Here is a 22,312-nt window from a genome sequence, read left to right on the forward strand (position 1 = left end):
TAGAACTACCATACAATTCTTTTCAAGCTACATTAATTTTTTTAAGGTATCAAGTCAACTGCAAAAACCCACAGGCACATTCACAGCTCTCCCTAACTACTGTAAAATAATAAATAAAGTCTTGCTGATATAATACTTGAGAATATCAGTTTTAGCAATTTCAAAGAACAGAATGCAGGATCTCATCTCATGCAAATTACTGTAGCTATGACTAGGTTGTCCAAAACAGAAAAACTTCAGTTCAATCCTGTGAGAGATTTCTGGTCACTGACAGTATATAACAGTTGATTATAGAAATGCATGTACATTAGGCACAAGATAAAAATAAGCATCTATTCCAAATTAATATAGCATTTAGCTACTATATATCAAAACACTGAATTAAATTAAAGCTTTTTCTACGTAAAATATAGAAAAGAGTATTCTTTCAAGCCATGTGCATTCTTCCAAGTCCTTGTTCCCTTCCTTACGTTTTCTGAGAAGCTGGTTTTGCTGTTCTGCACAGCATCTCTCAGGACTTTGCAGTGCAGATCATCCACGATGGCTGCCGGGTGGCGAGAGCTGGCGCAGTGCACCATCGCCTCGATGTACCTGCGAGGGGGAACAAGCCACAACAGACCACTTCACTTCCAGTTTCACGTGACACACCACCAATCTTGTGTCATTAACACTACAGGGGAAAAAAAATAAGCACTGACAGACATAAAGGGCACTTTCCAGGTGAGCAGAACATTCTTCCAGCCGGGAAATGCAGAATTTCATTCGCTGGGCACAAGGCCCTCCCGCTCCATCAGCTACGGTATTCAATACTTTTAACCCAAACCTTGACTTCAGACCATTTTTAGCATAGACTGCAGTAGTAAAATAAAATTAATTTTACCTATCCAGTGCCTCTGCTACCAGAGGAGTCAGAACTACATCTACAGTTCCTTTCACTTCTACTATTGCCGTCGTCCGTGTCTGGAAGACAGGGTGATCCAATGTCCATTCCTCTGTGATTGTTTCATCATCTGTATTTTCTGCAGACTTCTTATCCAAAGGAGTGTAAGGTGTGCTAAACAGGACAAATGCAAATTAATAATCAGGGTTTGTAAAAAAAAAAACCAAACAAAAGCATACTGGTATCATTTTAATTGTTATTAGAATTATTAGGTTTCTTCTACCATATAGCTTAGAAAGTACACAAATATAATCCCAGGCAATCCCTAGATTCAAGTTCAGCTTTTGGCAATGCAATGGACACTTGCCATTACCACCTCCCAAATTAATAAAAATTAAATTGTCATTTTCAATCTTGAAAACATACAAGTGAAATAATTTATTGTGTATTTTCTCTTTGACCAAACCCAAATATTTCGTAATAGAATATCCTGTTCTAAAATATATCTGGTACTGAAAACTACTGCTATAAATCAAATTTTGGATGGGCTAGCAAGAGCCAAAATATTTAAAAAGAGCATCAGGAAAATTCTACTCTTAAAAAATATGCTAATAATGTTAGACAGTATTCAACTTACTTAGATGTTGATCCTGTGAGCTGCATGCCTCTGTCCAGTAATGAATTAGCTGTGAGACCCTGTTTAACAATCTAAGACAAGAGTTCAAAGAAATTTATTACATTCCTTCCATACATGAAAAAAAAAAACCCACCAAGGAGTCTTCAAACATCCCCTTTGCAGTTTTTTTCTTAAAAGAATCCCTCCTAAGCAGATTCTCCAATACAGTATACAGAAACTCCTAGGTTTATTTTTTAAATTACTTGAGAGATTACTGTGAAGTTTTTAGATAAACATTGAGTCCCTGCTTTTAAAAAAACCTCAAATACTAACCTACAAAAGGTTTACATGAACACAAAGCTTTTCCTGCAAAATGAAAACTAATTGAATTCCAGAGGTCAGACACCTATTTTTTATCAAGTCATTTCCATTATTTTTGATTTATTTCCTTTCAGCTCCTTCCTTAAGCATGTATGCTTCTGTCATTTAAAAAAATCATTTGCTAAATCTGAGTTTCAATTTTACTCTGAAATAAAGCACTTAGAGCCAGGACTATACTTGATCAGTATCAAATGTACTCCTACTGAAATTCTGTATAACATATTTTAAACAAAACTCACATAAATATCATTCAGCTGTGTATCATTCAACAGGCAACATCTTTAAGAGCAATAATGACCATTCAGAACACACATCTCATCCACTGAATTCTAACTCCATCTTTTCTTGTCCACAACTTCTCAGCCACTCAGCCCCACGATCTGAAGTCAAAAATTCAAGCTATTCCTTAACAAAAAGCAAAGAAATTTCAAGTTTCTTGTAGCCTTATTTACACAACAGGTGTACTAAGCAACTTTAAGTTATTTTGAGTTCTTATGCCTTTCTCTACTCCTCCATCTTCCATACCTTAAAAGTTGGGACAGAAAGTTGCTCAAAAGAGGATGAACTTTCTTCACTCGTTGGTGTGTCAAGGTCTAAAGGGCGATGTAATGAGGATTTTGAAGTTCTTTTGTTAGTTGGATGCTTTACTGACCAGTTAATCACCTGGAACTGTGTAAGATAATTTTGGTAACATGCCATTACAGGCTGCTGGGAAGTTATTTGCTCACGTTCCACAGTCTTCTCAGAGTCCATGACATACATGTTATCAACATGCTCATCATCTCCTCCCAGAGCTGAAACAAATGAAGCCTGTGAAGGATGAGTCTTAATTGGCAACGTTTTAATATCTTGGCTAATTTCTCCATGGATTGTGCTTGTTAAGGGCCCTTCCACACTATGATAAATAGACCCTCTACTGTATTCAGTTTTCTGAGCTTGCTTTTTTCTCTTCTTCCTCCCTGGATATGTTCCTGGACCCTCATCACTACTTATTGGCTCAAACTCCTCTGCTGCAGAAAAATAAGCTTCGCTGTCGGCCATCGACATGCTGGAGTCCATGGAGCGATACTGGTGGAACGAGTTGGAATCTGCAGAGGGAGTGTATGGAAAAGAACCAAAGCTCCTCCTCTGCTTTGGGGAGTCCAGGACATTCTCGTCACTGCGAGACACGTCGCTGCTGAACTGCACCCCCACTGGGACAGGCTGCTTGTCCCCGTAGAAGGCGGCCGTGAGGCTCTTGGTGCTCCCGAGCCGGGCGGAGCACACGGACGATTGCCGCTTCAGAGGAGACCTCATGGGAGACTGCCCAACAGGCCTCTCCTGGCTGCCAGGGGACGCAGGACGGCCCTCTGCACCCTCAACTGCAACACTGGAAACAGAAATCACAGGTTCATTTGCTTATATTGTTATTAATGCTTCTCTTTTCACATTACAGAAGCCCTCAGATGCATCAGTGGTTCCGTGACTTTCTATTAGCGTGGTCATTAGTTTCATAATGCTGATTATACACTGCATTCTGCCATTTGTTAGTCCATTTATCTACATAGAGAGGATGTAAAAACAAACATTAACAGCAAGTGCTGTCGTCTTACATGCTGGATTTTCTACCACTATCAGCTAATCATCCCCTCTCAGGGATCCGAACTGACAATTCAAAGTAGGAAATGCACTTCAGCAGCACCATTAGAAAACAACCAATGCTTTATAAATTGCTAAATCCAAGGTTTATTTTCCATATTCAGAGAGTACTAACCTTCCATGACCATCTTCCCTTTTGGCACCAGACAAGAACTCCTTCTGTCCCAGGTGATCCTCCGTGGTGGATGAGGGGCTGTCCTTCTCCCCTGCCAGCAAGGGCAGTGCAGCGCTGGAACTGCTCGTTTCCTCGGAAGAAGATGAGGAGCTGTGGGAGCGCAACGGCACTTGGAGGCTTAGGTGCTGTGCTTTCCTTTCCATTTCTATACCCACAGATCTGCAATCCCAATCTTTCCTTTTTACACCATTCGCTTTCCCTAGGATCAGAAACGGAAAAGGAAAACTGAGTATCTGATAACACAACTGCAATGGTCTCTTCCTTGCCCACTGAAATAAAAATCCTCATTAAATAAAAGCATCCTAGCATGTTGTACTAACAAAAATTAATAACATCACAGCATCGAAACATCAGATTGTCTTGGTAGGCTGCTTTCTACATAAGCAGAACAGACAAGTCAAAAAGCAAGGGTTTTACTCAGAAAGGAGTTGCATGTTAATATAAAAATTCAGCATATGAAAGCTTGCTTACTACTTTCAAGCTCTGTCAGCTCTTAGAAGGGCCCACGCCACAAGAACAAAAGTAGTTGTGATTATTAACCAGAATTGTAAACATTATAAAAAGTTAGGAAATTATGTTTGGCCAAAATAAAATAAAAATACAGTACAATGCATTCTCACCATCTAAAATCTTAGGAATCTCTTTAGTAATTATCCATTCTCCTGGTTGCAGTAGAGACTGCCCGTAAAACATATCAGATTCTGCACTTGTGCTTGAGAAAGCAGAGCTGCTTGAAGGTGTCAGCTCCTCAAGTTTGAAAAAATCCAGCCCTGTTAAGGTACCACCGAAGAATCGACAACCACCAAGGCAGCCACACTTGTTCTTGCTTCTCTTGTTTCTCAAATTATCATCAGGCCACAAAAACCACAACCTACAAAGGCAGAAAAACAGAACACAAAAATGTGACCACGTTTAAATTCAGCAAAAGCAAGATGAAAAGATCTTTCTCTCTCCACTGCACCTCCTTCAACGGTGTCTCTCACCTCTTAGTTCGGTTGTCGTGTGTTTCTAAGAAGTGTCTCTGCACCTCATGTTTCGAGGGATGATCTGCAGCCAGAGCAATGTCAGCAGTGATGAGCCCCAGGTTGACAGAGCCAGCTTCCAGCCAATATGCCCTCCTTAATATGGGCTGGAGACCAGTCCTGCAGTTGTTCACCTGCTCCACGTACTGTCTCAGCTGAAGGTCCTGAATGGCAGCACTGACACCTTCTCCAACAGACTGGTTGTGCAGGTTGCAGTTGGCAATGCGTATGGCACCCATCTGAAAACAGGATTTAAAGCATGAACTCTTTATTTGCGAGTAAAACAAAGAGAGAGTAGCCTTAAACCACTTAACACACCACATACCACATAGTCCAAAAAGATCTCTGTGAACTGTTCTCTCCAAAGAAGCAGTTTTATATGCAGGTAAGCACATGCACAAGAAGAAGGCAAGTTTAGAAATTCATTTCCGCCAGTTTTTAAAAAATAAATAAAATCTCTACTTAGAAGTCTTTGTAAACAGATCAAAAAAGAAAGCTCAACTTTGGACAGATGTTGTAATGAAACTTTAAAAAAATTAAATCATTAACTTCTTCACTGTCATGAAAAAAACTAAGAAATGAAAACTTGCAAAATCAGATTGTTTTGATATTACACATATTGTGCTATGTCCTTAGACTAAAACTGCAATTATTTACTTTGAATATAAAGCTCTATTAGCTGTACAATTAATAAATACCTCAATGAGACAATCGTGTTAACCACTGCAAAACTCAAGAAATTCTAGATCCTAAACCTTAACTGAGATCCATATGAATTGTGTTATAGTAGCTCCTAATGATCACTCTTTATTTCTTGTTTTGATGCAATTCCAATAGTTTTGATGAACCAAAAAGGAGGCTGCCCATGAACTAAAAGCTCTTGCTTTAGCCCTCCTGGGGAAAACTGGTTGCTATAGAACTAAGCCACCTGCCCAGACCATATTAATCCTCCCCAACACTGGTGGTACACTAAAACAACCACAACATAACCCTGCCACATACTTCAGAATTCAAATAATCTGAAGACATTGGACCAAGTTTCCTGCACAGCTTCTGTCCTCTCCAAAAAGTCACCATGGAGCACCTGAAATTTCAGATCGCGTTTCCAACTTGAAAGCAAGAAAAGCTGAAACATAACCCAGCCATGGAGGAGCAACCCACAGGGTTAATATTAAATTATTACTTCTCATCTGTCACAGATTATAAAGAAGCATTGGAAACCTTTTTTTTTTTAAATTTGAATGAAACACATTCAGGATATAATTTTCTAGAGTGGTTCAGGTTATTAAGCTGCCTTTGAAAATACTGCCATTCATATTTATGCCTGCAGACACAGTTAATATTTGTGATGGTGCTTTTTAATATTGGATTCAAAAGCATTTGGAGGCTCAAATATATTTTTTTACTGCCACAGGGCAGCAAGCCATTGAAATGATGAGATACCACGTCATTAAAAAAATGTCTAAAATAATTATCATAGATTCTTGCTTGTAATGTGAAGCCATGCCCAAAACCTTACATTTTAAGTCCACTGTTTAAAACTGAATTTATTAACTAACAGCACAACTCTTAGTTATATCAGCATAGCAGTTTTCTTCTTTTTTGTTGTTGCCATAACTCAATAACCTCTAAACTTATATTTTGCTACACCGAGTAAATTATTCCAGATTTTTCCTGTGCAGCAAGATAATGGAAGAATTTCAGCTCTTCTCTGCACAGCTCTTTTTGAACAGAAGATTCAGTCAGGCAGTGGCACTAACACTTCTTCCTTCTCTATCAAAGATACATCTTAAATCAAAGAGCTGTATCCCACAAGAGGATCATGCATTACCAAGCACTGACTTGTACACGATCCATAGCAATCATTTCCATTTGCTGAGTTACCAACTCACACCACAAGTTCTTAGTAGTTCTCAGGTAAAAACACTGAGATTTTCATTGCCCAGTGTTTTCTAAATTTTTTACACCACTCCTGCAGCTTCCACTCTTATTTGGGCAGATAAATACTCCTCCTCACGATTTTCCAAAATCATTAAGGGAACTAATGAGTAGAAGCCAAACTGACCTACTCCTGGCCCAGTCCAAGCCAACCTTTCATCACTTCAAGTTTCAGAAATTCTGCTTAGTCCATTGCATGTAAGCAAGCAATTAATTCAGGTACCTATTCTATCAAAAAACACAAAGAATTCTACTGACAAAGAAGTATTTCAATTGCTGTTCAGAGAAATATTTTTACCTTTATATTGGTGGCACAGCCATGTTCTACCACGTACAGATCTGCTCCATCCATGGCCAAGCGTGTCATCGTGTACTTTAAGTCATCAGATGTTGGGCATGGCCCAGGCACACAATTCATCTGGAAAAAAAGGGAAGAACAAAAAGGGAAATACATTTAAGCATCTAGTTTAATTTGTGCCAATCCTTTTGTTTATTTTCTGTTTAACAGAGGCCTAATACTAGAGCAACAAGGAGTTGAGTTATTTATTCTACAGTATCAACGTGGGTATGATGCGGTGTTTCTGTGCTGAGGTTCATTTTCCCTTGTGCATGTTTAATTCTTCTGTCCAGCAATGTCAGTGGACCCAGCTGGCTCTCCTGGCTTCCACTGTGTGTATCCATGGGAAAATCCAAAGAGAATCATTTTTCTTTTAAAACATAATTCTCATTTATCAAAGGAAATATTCAATCTGACTATATACTCCACGTGTCCTGATAACATTAAGGCTCCATTTCTGAACTGTTCCAACCTGTGCACATATGGTGAGCAATTAAGAAGGATGAAAGGGTACCTTTGAGTCACAGAATCGACGATCAATCCCATGCTGGCAGATTACTACAGATTTGGGCCTTTCCAGTTCGAACTCCCGGCACACCACATGGAATACAAAGGTCTGTCCCCACTCCAGAAGACATGCCAGCTGTAAGCAAACAACAACAGCACATTGTCTAACACCATCTATGCAAACTGAACTTTTGGTGTTCAATGGAGAGCTGAAAGAACAACACCAAAGGCTGGGAGGTGGGCAGGGGTAAAAACAAAGACCCCACCATGCTGGCTCTTTACACAAAGTCTATTTCCTGATTTTTATTCCTATGTGCACCACAACATGCAAGTCTGTAGGTTTTTCATGGAAAACACTGTGACACGAAACAATTTCCTAAATTATTTCCTAATAAAAGGCAACAGCTTTTCCTGTTACAAACTGAGAACTTCACTGTAAAGACAGAGCTCCCCATGCTTTACCACAAAGAATACCTCAAAGTACTTTACTACCATTCATAATTTAAATGTCAAACTTGCTTATGTGTAAGCAAGTTACACTGGGAAAGCATAGGAGTGCTTTCCAAATGTAAAGTGGCTCAACAGAGCACAGCTGATTCTTGCTAGACCTACTAATTAGCCTATTGTTGATTTAAGTCTTTTATAGAGTTAGCTCGCTCATAAAGGAAATGATTCATGACTGTCTGTCTCTGTTGTGAGAGGGAAATGGGTTTTCTTTGGCTAGCCAAAGGAAAGGGCACTTAAAATCAGCAGTAATTTAAATGGAATTTAATACAGCTGTGACTGTCCTGCACAAAACCTCTCCTCCTCCCTTCAGTGTTGTCCTTTCACAAGTTCTTGCAATACATCACACTATGGGAGGAAAAAAGCCAATGACCCTGAAACAGCAAATTCAAGTTCTGCTCCATAGCAGTGCTGACAACTAAAAATAAATAAACACCCTAGATGCTGCATGCAATTGAGAATGGCTTTATAAGTAAAGAAAATCCTTAGGTTCCATTAAGCATTTAGAAATGTTCTTTAACCTTAGAGTACTTTGAATCATCTATGTTTAATTTTGAATCACAAAGCAGTGCAGTAAAAACTACAGATTATTTAAACCAGTGGCAGCATTTTGGGAAATATCACTAGTAATGTCTGTACATATAGCATGAAATTGTATCTGGAGTCTGTTCTTTAGATTTACTGAACCTGTTTCCTGTTTATGTGCCTTATTTTGATTTTATTTGCTGCAGAAGTCTCATGATGAAACGTGTTCAATCCTAGAAAACAATGCCCATTTTTAGCGGAACAAGAGGATGTAGAAGTGTCTTAAAAAAATTAAAAATAAACAAAGCAAGTAGTAATTAGTAAACAGAATTTATGTACTTTTCTCATGCCTCAGAATACACTGGCGAAGCAAACTTCTTTAAAGAACTGGCAGATCACAGCAGAAATAAATCAAAGCGATCTGCCTGGATACATTCATCTATCATCCATCATCACTCGGAGCCATTCATCTATCTGGAAAAATAAATGTATCATAAATGGCACAACTAAAAGGAGTTAGTGCTAAGACTGAACTAATAAGATCCAATACTGGGAAAGCAAACTGTGTTCCCATGGGACCAAGCAGCAGAATTTATGCAGTGAGCAGCATCACTGTCTCCGACTTTGTAACGTGACTTGGACAATACCTCATTTGGCACCTCCTATCCATTTATAGAAATTATTAGATTTTCAAACTATAAAGGTTACTTAAGGTACAGATGCATCCAAATCCAGCTTTCTGCTTTCCAAAAATCCATGCCATACCAGTTCTAGAAGAAAGAAGAAAGGTAATACTTCAAAGTAAATAGTTTTTAGATGGTACCTGCGGTGCTGTAACTTTGGCTGTAAGGCTCCCAGCCTGGACATCTATGAGCCATGCATATTCCAGAGTATCACTTCCAAGGGGCAGACCTTCTGCTGAAAACATGGCATGAGCCCTCAGCTGCAGCCCTGACAGGCTGATGTGACCCTCCCGAAGAACCTCATCCACTGCAGGTCTCTGTCAAGGACAAGGGAGTTAAAAGGCAATTCTTGTAAAAAAAAAAAAAAAATTCTTAAAAATAATATTTCCTAGAGAACCTTCTCCAAAATGTTTTTAAGCAAAATTAAGGAAATGCAATCTTGTCTTTTGTGCATTTCACTAAAACGCAAACTGGACAGAAATAAAGATTATAAAACAGGATTTTCCAACAGGAAAGTTCCTAGGAAAAAGGAATTCAGTTTTAAGATCAACACAACTTCCACAATACAGACACACACATGGAAACATGTAAAAATCAGATCACTGACTACCTGATAGTTGTCATTAAGAAACAGATTCACTGGAGACAGTACAAGCTGAAGCATTGTTTCCCTAAATCCTTTCTTCATCTCGAAACACAACCTTTCCAAGAAAGCTGTAGGGCACTCTGGACCATCTGGACTGCAATGCTAAAATAAAAAATAACCACATCTGTTTCAGAAAATACACAACATGGTTGAAATTTTGAGATTAGTGGCAAATCTCTGAGTAGGAAGCATGATAATTTTCCTTCAAGTGGATACTCAAAAAGAAGCCTGTGAAACTTTCGACAATTGCATAAACAGCAATTCAAGACCATTTGGGCAAATCCAATCTTTTATTCCTGGGGACCTCTCAGAATACAGCTGCACACAACAGAGTGCACCATTAGAAGACAGATTTGCTAATTAGCAGAGAAATCATAATGGTCAATCGAAAATATCACACAAATTAAGTTCAGTGAATAAAAATCATATAAAAAATTATCCAGTTCTGCCTCCCAGATAAGCAAAACAAATGATGTCTCAAATCAGTTTAGCCACGGTTTCAGCAGAGAGTATACACATGCTTTGGTAAGCACCACAGTGAATAAACATTCCAGGGAATTAAATTTAGCTCCAGATTAAGAAACTAAAAAAATAAATAAATTAAATAAAGCAAATTATTTTAGGATTTTAAAGCACTTACCACTGGTAATCGTCCATGCACTTTGTACAAATTAACAAGCACAGTGATATCCCAGGGGCGTAAAGTGAGAGGGTGAACTGGTTTGACTGAACTTTCATTCTCTTTTTTATCATTTTCCACTCCAACAGCTGTCCAGCCAGAGCTTGAGGATGTTGACAGGGACAAAACAGGGCTTGAAATAACCTCCTCAAAATCAGTGTACATGTCATCTTCCCCGAAGTAATTTTCCTAGGAAAAAGAATTATGACATATAGGAAACAAATGAAAAACATGTTGACAGTGTATTGAAATACAAATCCAATCTTCTTCTGTGTGTCAGTCCTCCCTAAAATAAGTGGTAATAGCAACAACTTACAGCTAAAGAAACATATATATTTTAATTTTATGAAAACTGGATAGCTTAAATGAACAAATTTAGGCCATGTGCTTTCATAGGAAATGAAGGGGCTCAGTAGTTTTTGCAGTACTGGTATTTTAGATGAATGTAATACAAATAATATTATTGACATCTTTAAACAGATTTTGTGCTTTTAAAGACAGATAACAGAGTAAGAACACAAAACACATCCTGCAGGAAGTCATCCTCATCCAATCTTGTTTCCAGCAAACTTAAAAGTCTTAAACGTGCTTCTAAAATATTAGATCATAAACATTTCTCACTCGGGTCTAAAAGCCACCTTGTTTGTAAGCAAATCCTCCTCAATTATCTAAAACCAAAGTAATGTTGCCAAATTCTACTGGCAAAATCTATCACTAATAAAAATTTAAAAAAAAAACAAACCACACCTTCTTCTATTTTACTTATTAAATGCATCAGAATCAGATTTCTGAGAATTTGTCATGTCCTTGCCCTTAAAAAAAAAAGCTGAAGTAGAATTTTCTTTGGGTATTTTTTCATAAGGCAGACCCAACAGAGGGTGGTAAGAAATCCAGAAAGTCCTTAGTAAGAAACAGAGTGTGCAACACCAAAAAACTACTTCCTGAGATTACAAGGCTTATGATGCATGTACAGGAAACTCTATCACATGTATTAGAAACAATAATGAAAACAAACTAAAAACAACATTTCAACCACAAATCAGGAAAATGAACATAAAATAAACCTCTTTGAAATTCTTCAAGAGGTGCTCCCAGCACAGCTGGACAAGAAGATCAAAACAGAGCCACAAAAATTATAAAAAGAGCAATAAATGCACATTTTTAAAACAAGATACTAACCTAAAATTTCCCTTGAGATTTAGAATAGAAAAGCTAGATTTCATCTGAGAAATCTGCACCTAAAAATTAAATCATTATAGAAACAAGAATCTAATGTAGCACTGTTTACATCTACCTCCAGAGGCCAAGAGCACTGAAGAAGTGCTGCTTTGCTTGGAAAGACAGAACTACCTCACAAATTATAGGCTCCAAAAAAGGGGCTCAATCAACAATTCAAACATGGGGGCTCTCCCTCTGCATCAGGAGAAATCAAGCCTTCCAAGATGCAACACCGTCCTATTTTTAATCTTATTTATTTTATCAACAACATGAAAAAATAATGAGCTTATTTGCAAGTCCTATACCCTAAAAAACTGCTATCCATTGCTTACATGCAATGCTTATATAAATTCATGAAAATTACTGTTTCAGTGATCCCCTGTCTCAGAAAACTCCTCATCCTCTGACTCAAAATATGCCTGGAGAGCATGACCTTAGCCTAGATCTGCATAGGTTGAAACAGACCTCCAGAGAAAACAAACAAGCAAAAACCCACCAAAAAACCACCCCAAAACCACACAAAAAAACCCCAAACCAACAACCACAAAAATCAACCAAACCCCAAGTGTTTCACTGGTACTCAAACAGAACTGTTGTGTTCAACTGCCTCTGCTTTTGTCACCACAAGGGAAGGTGGGAAGAAATTCAACTGTTTCTAGACACCCTAAAAAATCAGGAACAGAAGAGGACACAGCAAAAACAACACAAGCACATTGTAAAGAATAAAAGATTTACATCAAGGAAAGGATGAATCATTCTTCTTCACTATTTATTGAAGTAATTTTTTAAATTAAGCTTATTCTCCTGGCCTTCCCCACTCCCCTCCATGATCCCAACTCCAGAAACTTCACAGACTTTAATTAAAACAAAATCAAACAGATAATTGGGGCACTCTGCAGAACTTAAAATGCACTAAAAGTATGAGTTCTGCTATAACTTTGCATAAAAAGGGTTGTTTATATAAGCTCTAGTTATAATCACGATTTTATTTTGCATTTTACTGCTGCAAAACTCCAAGAAGAAATTTTCAGCACATGTCCAGAGCACACACTGTGCCTTCAAAGGAAAATTATGCTGGGTCTATATATATATATATATATATGTATGTATATGAATTTTTCTCATAAGCCTATGCCAATTGAATTCATCCCTATCAAAGTCATTCCAAACTAGTGCTTACAAAAAGTTTCCCTCCAAATTCAGGTCTTCTGCGGAATTCCAGTTTTCCATTTCAAACTCATCGTTTCCCTTTCCTACACGTGGCCATCCACAACTGTGTTCCCACGCCTACCTTTATGGACAGAAAGGCTTTGAGCAGGGGTCCATACAGGGTTATCTGGGAATCTGGGGAGAGTTCCAGTTCCACGTGGAGCTTATCCGGGGGCAGCTCGGAGGGGTCGAGGGGCAGGCGGGTGGAAGCTGTGGGAGATGAAATCACACTGTCGGTTGTTTTCTGCGACGGCCTGAGCACAGACAACATTGTTTCTTCCATTTCTGACACTTTGGAGCAAAATGAAGCAGAAAACAGATTTTGATCACAAGTCAGGCTTCTGTTGGACAATATTCGGTGACTATAAATGTGTATTAAAGATATAGTTTGTATTATGTGAATGTGTCTATGCTACAGAACTGTTTTCTCATCTCTAGTAACTATGGGAAGACAAGAAAATATAGAATATTTTAGTCCATGTTAATTATGCAAGAGAAAAACAATCCCTCGAGTTCTGAAAAAATATTCCATTTATTTATCTTGCTTTTGAAGTTAAACAGAGACATGCTTTTATTTCAGCAGCGTAGAAGATTTCCCACAACCCACATCTACTGCAGAGTAAACAAAAGGGAATAAACATGAAAAGTGCAAAAGTTGTATTAAAAAATTGACTCCAAAAAAAAAGAGAACCAGATGTTGCTACCGCAACAAACACGTTCTATGAGCAGCACAGATTAGAAGTAAACGGGACTGTGCTGGATTATTCAGTGAAGGAAGCTGCAAAATTACCTGTGTATGCACCAACTTTCAAGTGCAGGTTTCAATTGCTACCATTCTGAGTAAATGTTTTCAAAATGTGAAGAATGCACATTTGACATGAGCCGGCAGTCTCACAAGAGCACTGAATGAACATCTGCAAAATCAATCTTACCTTTTTCTGCTTCGTCCTCTAAAATTTCAGTTCTTTTAGATGTGAATTGTTGGAACTCAAAACCTAAATATGCTCTCCAGCATGTCTTCTAACACCTGCTGATTGAGGCCCATTCAAATTAGCCCTCATTATTCTTCTAATACCTCTCCTTCATCAGTTCTGCTTCTACCGTCTCAACTTGAAAGAGTTTTATGTCACCCCATAACTTCCTGCATACCTCCCTCTGCATTTAAATTAACTTACTTGTATCTGTGTTTAATGTTTTATAACTTTTTTTGCAAGCACATGCTTAGAGGATATTTGTTATTTAGAAATATTTAGACAGTTAAATTTAGAAAATTCTTCGATATTAGTGTTAGACTGACCAGTTTAACACTCATATCTGGTGGCCGTGGTTCTTCACTTCAACAGGGCTATAGTGAAATCTCAGAGTTTCATATCCATAAGTGGAAGACATTGATTATATATCATATATAATGTGTTTAAACATCTAAATCCAAAGACAACATCACAATATCTGAAGGAAAAAAAAGCTCAGAAAAGCTAAGGAACGTGATATTGCCAAAAATATCGTACTTCCTATTGAATATACCAATATTTAATATACCAAGTGGTATTTTGTCTTGTGCAACAACCCATTTAAGAGATCCCCTTTGTTAAGGACAAGGAGAAGGGAACTGCAGACAGTATCCTCTTTTTTCCACAAGGAACTGGGACACAGTCTGAAATTTGGCAGCACGAAATGTTGTCAGTTTTTAAATCAAACCTGGTGCATTCTAAAGATCAGCACAGTCCCATGAGACATATAACAGCAGTGGAGTTCCAAATTCATTCCTGCGAATGTGATCCAAGCTCATAGCAGCTTCCAAAAGGAAACATGTTAACAAGAAAAAGGTAGTGACACTTACAGGATTGCTTTAGCTGCTCATCTGCCTTCTGAGGATAAATTGGGTGCCATGAGTAGTCGATTGTAAACATCACACTCGGGACTGTCCAGCATTCGACCCATCCAGCCCTTTCAAAAAGAGACATCATGCTTTTATTTGAAGTCCAATACTTCCATTAAATATCTTTCATGAACTTATGAAGTTGCTTTAATCACAAATGAAAGAAGCAAATATGATGAGCCAATATAAATCCAAACAAAAACTCACTCTTCTTGAGTGATGTTCCTCCATTTGGGTTTGCCTGTTTTCTGACCACTTTGACATTCTGAGGACATACAAGACTCAGGATTTATTTTATTAGGCTGACAGTCTTTCACCAGCATGAAGAGGGAGTATTTACTAGGATGACAATCTGGTAGGTACAAATGAAGATCAACATCTTCTCCCTAAAATCAAACATTAGGAACAGAAAAGTTCACTTTCATTCACTTTATGCACAGTGCTCAGGCTATTTGCATATATATGTGCCATCATCTCCACTTTACAGGCAGAGTTAGACAAGAAATCTTTGTTTTCCCACCAATTTCTACTACAAACTCAAGAGCTCTATAGTTCTCAACACTTACAACTCCAGTAACTTGCACATAAAAACACATCAAACAATCTGTAAAACACAGGGGCACAGCTTTCAGTGATTCCTGTTCTTTTGTTGTTCAAACCATACTGTTAAAGTCATGCAGTGGGTCCAAGGCTACCCTATGTCTCAACTAAATCACAGTTTAAAAAGAAAAAAAAAAAATAAATCAGTGCTTTCTTTGCTGTAAAATTATATAAAATTATCAACATCCCCATCAACTAGTTTTTTATTTTTAGTAGCAGCAGATAGCTTCTATTTTAGGGAAGACAAGAAGTACAGTCTTCCAAAGAATTATCCATGTCTGTTAAAAACACTTTATCATCATTATCTATTCTACAGAACCTCTTAAAAATCTGGAACATGGCTCTGGAAAACGGTTAGGGGGTACCTGCTCCAGTATTTGATTCTATCATTGAACATACATTAGATTTCCACATTTCATAAATAAAAAGAAGCAGAATTTCAAGTGATAAAATACACACACTGACTCACAGTCTATGTAATAAATATACATATTAAATGTGTGTATATATGTATGTGTGAAGCACATGTTTGTATATATTTTAAGAAAGATTTATTTTTTTATATATATAAATAAAAACAGTCTATGATTAAATGCTTCATACAAGCAAACTGAAACCATTTGCCTCTGTGTTACTTAAAGAAAAATTCTGTGAACTTAAATGAAGTGGTACAGAGTATTTTTCTTTCAGGAAAGAGATAATTAAAAATGTCCTGATTCAAGAAGCTATCTCATATTTAGAAGAAAAAAGAACTTACCCTTAAAGAGAATCTAGTATTGCATGTGGTTGGAACAAAATCAGTGAAAGGCAGACTAAAAACAATGTTCAGTGTTTCTCCACAAGCTGCCAGATAAACTGGGAGAGAAGAGGAAAAACAAAGAACAAAAAAATCTGTCAAAATTACTTCCTATTTTGTTCTTACACAAGTTATCAAATACACAGGTAAAAATAATGAAAATATATTAAAGAACTCAGAGGAAATTGCCATTTTAACTACAGTGTATTTACAGTAATAAATTACTGCTATAAATTATTCTCAAACTATTTACTCCTCACGGCTTGTCCTTTCTAGAAAGACACTGTACTTAGCACTATGAAATTGCAGGTAAACAATAAAAATATCTGTAGTGTCTGATGCTTTTCTTTATTGCTTCAGACATCAGTTTTTGGACAAGAAAACACACATTGAAAGTTCCTCTGGTTTCTGATGAAGTGTTGAGCTCATTTTTAACTAGAACACAATTTAATGATTTTTAATCCACCATCTTCTTTCTGTGTTGAAATTATAAGATTTGAGCACAGTGTAAACTACTGAAATGCTGAAATATTTGAATTCTATTACTCTCTCTCTATATATATATAAATATACACTGTATATTTTGTACATAATTTTGCAGTATGTACTACTTCTTCCAAATAAAAAAAAATGATCTCACCATTCTCTTGTTGTTTGGTGGAACAGTCAATCCAATTATGTTGATTTGCTGCCCAAATCATTTCAAATTGATGAAACATGACTTTGAAGTTCCACATATATGGAACAAATGAAAAAATATCAGGTGCACTATCACTGGACCAGTCTTGGATCAAATCTAAACCCACACAAAGTAATAAGAGGCAAGTTAGTAGCAATCAAGTGAGAGATTTCTTCTTTTAAGATTTTAGTGTTGTAGAAGTTCATGATTGCCCTGAACACATCAGCAAAAAACATTAAACAAATCAATAACTGTGATAAAAGATCTGATAAGAAATAAATTTAAGATCATTTAACATAAATGCAGATCAAATTTAGTTCAGATATCAGAAAATTAAATTATGTGTATCTCTTCTGAAAAGTAGGAATATCATGAACTTCAACACACAGAAGCATCAGGAACTTTGTTCTCAGAAACAATTTGTTGTCCTAAATATGTGAAACCAGACAACCTGACCTCGCACAACTCAGCAAAATCTGACAAGAAATCCCAAAGAAGGAATATTTAATTTGATATGTAACTTATTTAGTAAAGAGGTTACCTGTAAAGAAGCTTTTCTGAGCAAAGATGAAATGATAGGTTGCTTTATAAACCTCAAGCTCACATTGCCACGTCTGGGGCATGTTCCATATCCGGGGATAGCTGGCATTAATATGGAACTGTGAACAAGATATTAAAGCACCAGAATTACCTCAAAAGATGACAATGCTTGACCCTGTAGCTCAGCAGTTTTCACATATGTACCCTGCTGAATAATTAAAATTGTTCTCCTGCTGGGATGAACAGAAGGCCTCTCCAGTTCCTTAATAATTTAATCTCTCTTTCTGCATTTGAAGGTCAAGTGTTAGTATATTAATTTATTTGGAAAGGTATATTATGAATCTGCTGTAGTAGATGTACCAAGCAATTTATAAACAAAGTTTTCATCAATACACCAAAGAAAATCCCTCAGAATACAATATTTTTCAACCATTGATACAACCCTCAAATTCAAATATTAAAAAATATGACCCTAATAAGGTCATTTAAAAAACAATAAGAAGGGTAATCTACAGAATGACAGTATTGTAGAAGTGAAATACTAGGCAAACAAAAGAATAATACAGTATTAGACCTGTCTCAAGTAGTTCAGGCACACTTAAGTACTTTTAAGTACTTTTAAAATATTTATGTGCACACATTCTATAGCAGTGCTAGTGAGTGTAATCATTTATTAAGGCAAAGCCTGTATGAACATGTGGCTACACAGTAAATGAGGTAAGATCTGTAAATAAAAAACACTAACTTGGTATATAAATTATGTAAGTCACTAGAGTTACATGCATGCATAGTTATGTATTATATATAAATTCTTATATATTAGTCTTGCGAAATACATTCAAAAGGCATTTTTCTCTATTGTTTAAGAACCTAAAGGCTGCTCCATAGAAAAATAAATATATATTCTTCATTAAAAATCCTCTAGAGACTGAAGCTCTATGTTTATTAATGCAAACTTACAGCCAGCATTTCTGCTTCCAGGAGAGTCCTGTACTGCATACTGCTCGTGGCATCAACATGCAGAAGCTGCCCTTTAATTGTGGGTGAATAGCCTGGCAAACAAAAGTTATCAAATAATCATTCAGACATAAGAGTTACACCAATATTTAAACATCCTGCACCAGCGATTTCAGCAGTCCACTAACAAACAAGAAGTATCCTGATGGATTCACGCCTTAATATCTTGCAAGGCAGTATTTTTGTTCCTTTGCACAAGAATATGCATCTCCAAGTCACAAAGGAAGAACACTATGAGACATTCACACACACAGCAATTAAGATAACTGCTCAGGAAAAAAAGATTAGGAAAAAAAATCAGGCTTAGCCTTAACTCACCATTTTCACCTACTGTCATGGGAATATTTATTTCCAAATATGATCCTGCACCAACATTTACATGTACAGCATTGGTTTCCTGCATTGCAAGAAAGGAAAACGATCCAAACATTATTTCCAGGTTTGTTGCATCAACCAGTGTACTTCATACCTCTGGCTCTCATTACCCACACCTGGATTAAGGGACCTGATGATTCAAGTCTTTCCTGCCTTTAGAAAAATTCCTGATGAACTACCTATGTGCATCGATACCAAATAACACCATTTTTAGGCTTAACAAATGCTGAGGTCCACTATTACAAACAGCATAAGGTACTCTCCTCCAAGGTATGGGAGGGCATGTATTTCTAACATCACATTTCTAACTCATTCAGTCCCTCAAAAAAGAACAAAACAGGTGTACAGTGAAGTTATGCTATATCCCAAGAGTAGCAACAGGGGAAAGAAAAATCCAAATCCCTACACATACATGTTTTGTCTCCCCTAATATCATCTCTTCATCATGGTGAGCTTCATCATAACTTAAGACTGCCCAAGAAATGTCCAGATCATGAATTCCCAAGACTGTAGGAGCCAGCATGGTTTAAGATGTAACTTGAAGGCTTAAAAGAAACTTTAAATAAGCCAACAAATTAATGCCTCTCAGAAAATACTTTACTCATAATTACTGAAGACTAAGGCAAAAATCACCCAGCTTTTAAAACCTGCAATAAACACCTGAGACAAGTAAAACTGTGCACAACCAAAAAGCAGAGTGGAACCACAGAAGACAAGCTAATTTCTTGATAAGGTTTCATTATTTACCCTATTTTTGGTAAAAAGCAAATCAATGGTGGCATCTGCAATAATATTCATCCGCAGTTCAAAAGCAAGGATCTGTCGTGGCTTCCCAGGTTGAGCAATTTCTGAGACTTTCATAACTTGGTAGTCTGGTGGGAAGAAAAACTTCCACAAGCAATCCCTAGTGGGAAAGAAGAAAAGAAAAGAAAAAAAAGGTTGTCTTTTATTCACTGAAGAAAACATATGTATATTTATGCATCTATTTGGTTCATTTAATTATTTTCCTTTTAGCTGAATTTTTAGACAACCAACGGGTGAGATAAGAAAGAATGTTTGTTTAAAATCTTCATCATGGGAGCCTTCCAATTCATGACTGAAATTTCCAAAAGTTTCAATGACAAGAAGTTACTTTTGGACAAAAGCCATAAATGGATTAGAACAGAAATATTTTAATTCAGAAGGCAAACAAGGTATTTTTTTCTTCCTATTTCTAATCCTCAGTTTACAAATCTGCTACAAAAACATAGTAGGAAGTAATCTATTTTGCTTCAGTTTGTGCACTAGTAATTGATGTGATGCCCAGAAATAAACAAAATACAAACTTTAGGACCTCAGAACGAAAATCAAATTTCTACAGATTTATAGATGAACATGCAACTACATGACAGGAAAGGCACAGCAATGAAGCACAGACAGCAGAGCTTACACAGGTCTCAAGAGGATTGAAATAAGCCTTTAGAGGGGGTTAATAGTTTCCTGCCCCAAGCACCTGACCATTGTAGCAGCTTCAAAGTTTCCAAAACTCCATGTTCTATTCGTGGCACGATGCAAAAATTCCCAGTATGGATCTCTGAACTCTACATGCACTGCACAGGCACCAAACTGCCTTCTGCCAAGCCAAGTAAGATTATAAAAAGCCTACCATTATAGGGCAGGTTTTCTTTAAAGTATCATTAATGATTCCCTGCCCTCATGTTGCTAGTAAAAAATTCTAGAAATTGACATTTTCTCTTAAATCCTCTAGGATTATTTTTATATATATATATAAAATGACTACTCTTTGGTCTGCCATCCTCACACTCCTAAGGGACAGTTAATCGTAATAGTTTCACAGGAGAATTAGTGAAGGCCAAGGAGAAGTATCAGCCTGTAATTAACAGGGGAAAAGAGAGAAAGCACTGATGATGCCACTTTTACTTAATAGTCTTTTATTCTCTCAACAGTCCTATTGTCCTAACCACAAATACTCATGTGCAAAAGAAGAGTAGTAGAGCTCTGGTCTAATATTTTGTCACTAAAATAACTAGATAATAAATACTTTGCAGATCACATCGAGGAATTGATTATCCTAAGCAGGGATGAATTATTCCCTCCTCATTATTTTCATAGCCAGATTTCTACTTCTCTACAATTTCCTCACCAATATGTAGTGTATTCCCACCCACAGAGCTTGATAAATCTAAAGATCACCAATTAAAAAGTTAAACCCTGAGTATGTAAAACTTGATAAATAATAAAACTACTTTGCTCACAAAAAAGGGGACCATAATTTGTTAATTTAATAATAAAAATTCACAAAGTGATCCCGACTTAGGAAGGTCAACAAGATAAACAGCAAGGAATTTTCTAATCTTAAACCACTGGGGCAGGACTCCTCTTTCAGGTTGTCCAGTCTACCCTAACTCACACAAATTAGAAGTCTGAGCAATCCTACGATGGAAATTAATGTTTTCTCAGTAATATTAGATATCAAAGATGAAAACTAAAGCTGTAGATGATGGTAATACCTCTGCCTATCAGCCCAAGGACCATAGTTGAAGTCTGTTCCTTTTCCACACACAATGTCCAAACCCCAACAGGGTGGCAGATCCTGTAATTTGCTGTCTTCGTTGCTGGCTTCTCCATCATTACTTTCCTCTGTCTCCTCTGGTACAAGACCTATATCACATAATATAATAAACAGATTATTAAAGGAAGCTGCTTCAAATTAGCATGAAAAATGTTTGCTAAGCACAAGACAATTAAAGTGTCCTGATGTCAGTTTTATTTGAGATCACCATAGTGTGTAAATATCAAGACATAATTCAGTACAGACTCCCAGGGGAAAGCCAAGAAATATGACCAAAAATCCTTGGGATTTTCTTAAACACAGCTCACCAGTGTCAGTGATACACACAGCAGTTTTTAAGGATGCTTTTTACCAATACATTCACATTTAGTTCCAAGTCCTACTTACAAACCTTGAAAGAAAGATTAGGTTAAAATAATTTCTACAGACAATGCAAGTAAATGAAAAGGGAGACTTAACTATAGCAGACCCACAATTAATCATAAAAATTCAAGAAGTCAAAGAAGAAATTGTCTAGCAAGTCCAGCAGCCTTCAAAAATCCCTTAAAATGTTATGTTTGTATTTAACAGAAGGTACCTGGTTCATCCATATAGTAATAGATGTCAACATCATTGGATTGCATCACAACAAAACCTTCACCCATCAGCCTTGGTGGTCTGTAATGAAAAAGTGCAAAGATAAAGGTTAAAAATCCATGTGCTCAGATTAAGCTTTATGAATTCAAGTAATTTGAAATGCAACATATTAAGCATAATGAATTTGCATAATGATTTGCCAAAAAAAAATACTTGTTCATTATGCTGCTATTATTATAATTATTACATCAAACAACTTAAAGTTTAGTTATTTTAAGCATGAGAATACCATGCTCCTCTCCACAAAGACATTGCTCAGA

General features: G+C 36.8%; 1 protein-coding gene across 11 annotated transcripts in view; it reads right to left on the reverse strand.

Annotated features, from left to right (window-relative positions):
* The window catches only part of KIAA1109 (KIAA1109 ortholog), a 91,608-nt gene that overhangs the window by 49,195 nt on the left and 20,101 nt on the right, over window positions 1-22,312 (reverse strand). For 10 of the 11 annotated variants that reach the window (XM_032684942.1, XM_032684944.1, XM_032684945.1 and 7 more), the window contains exons 9-31: window positions 21,994-22,073; window positions 21,355-21,505; window positions 19,592-19,748; window positions 18,788-18,866; window positions 18,413-18,504; window positions 17,454-17,571; window positions 16,874-17,029; window positions 16,195-16,292; window positions 15,045-15,223; window positions 14,799-14,905; window positions 13,041-13,249; window positions 10,493-10,720; window positions 9,817-9,954; window positions 9,347-9,523; window positions 7,502-7,630; window positions 6,949-7,068; window positions 4,674-4,951; window positions 4,311-4,561; window positions 3,631-3,889; window positions 2,403-3,246; window positions 1,518-1,588; window positions 881-1,054; window positions 471-591 (exon numbers count right to left, since the gene is read on the reverse strand). In XM_032684942.1, coding sequence (XP_032540833.1) covers window positions 471-591; window positions 881-1,054; window positions 1,518-1,588; window positions 2,403-3,246; window positions 3,631-3,889; window positions 4,311-4,561; window positions 4,674-4,951; window positions 6,949-7,068; window positions 7,502-7,630; window positions 9,347-9,523; window positions 9,817-9,954; window positions 10,493-10,720; window positions 13,041-13,249; window positions 14,799-14,905; window positions 15,045-15,223; window positions 16,195-16,292; window positions 16,874-17,029; window positions 17,454-17,571; window positions 18,413-18,504; window positions 18,788-18,866; window positions 19,592-19,748; window positions 21,355-21,505; window positions 21,994-22,073 — 4,216 coding nt within the window. The remainder of the gene's footprint in view (window positions 1-470; window positions 592-880; window positions 1,055-1,517; window positions 1,589-2,402; window positions 3,247-3,630; window positions 3,890-4,310; window positions 4,562-4,673; window positions 4,952-6,948; window positions 7,069-7,501; window positions 7,631-9,346; window positions 9,524-9,816; window positions 9,955-10,492; window positions 10,721-13,040; window positions 13,250-14,798; window positions 14,906-15,044; window positions 15,224-16,194; window positions 16,293-16,873; window positions 17,030-17,453; window positions 17,572-18,412; window positions 18,505-18,787; window positions 18,867-19,591; window positions 19,749-21,354; window positions 21,506-21,993; window positions 22,074-22,312) is intronic. The other variant, XM_032684947.1, reaches the window with a different exon arrangement.

This window comes from Chiroxiphia lanceolata, chromosome 4, assembly GCF_009829145.1.
Source record: "Chiroxiphia lanceolata isolate bChiLan1 chromosome 4, bChiLan1.pri, whole genome shotgun sequence".
NCBI classification, from domain to species: domain Eukaryota; kingdom Metazoa; phylum Chordata; class Aves; order Passeriformes; family Pipridae; genus Chiroxiphia; species Chiroxiphia lanceolata.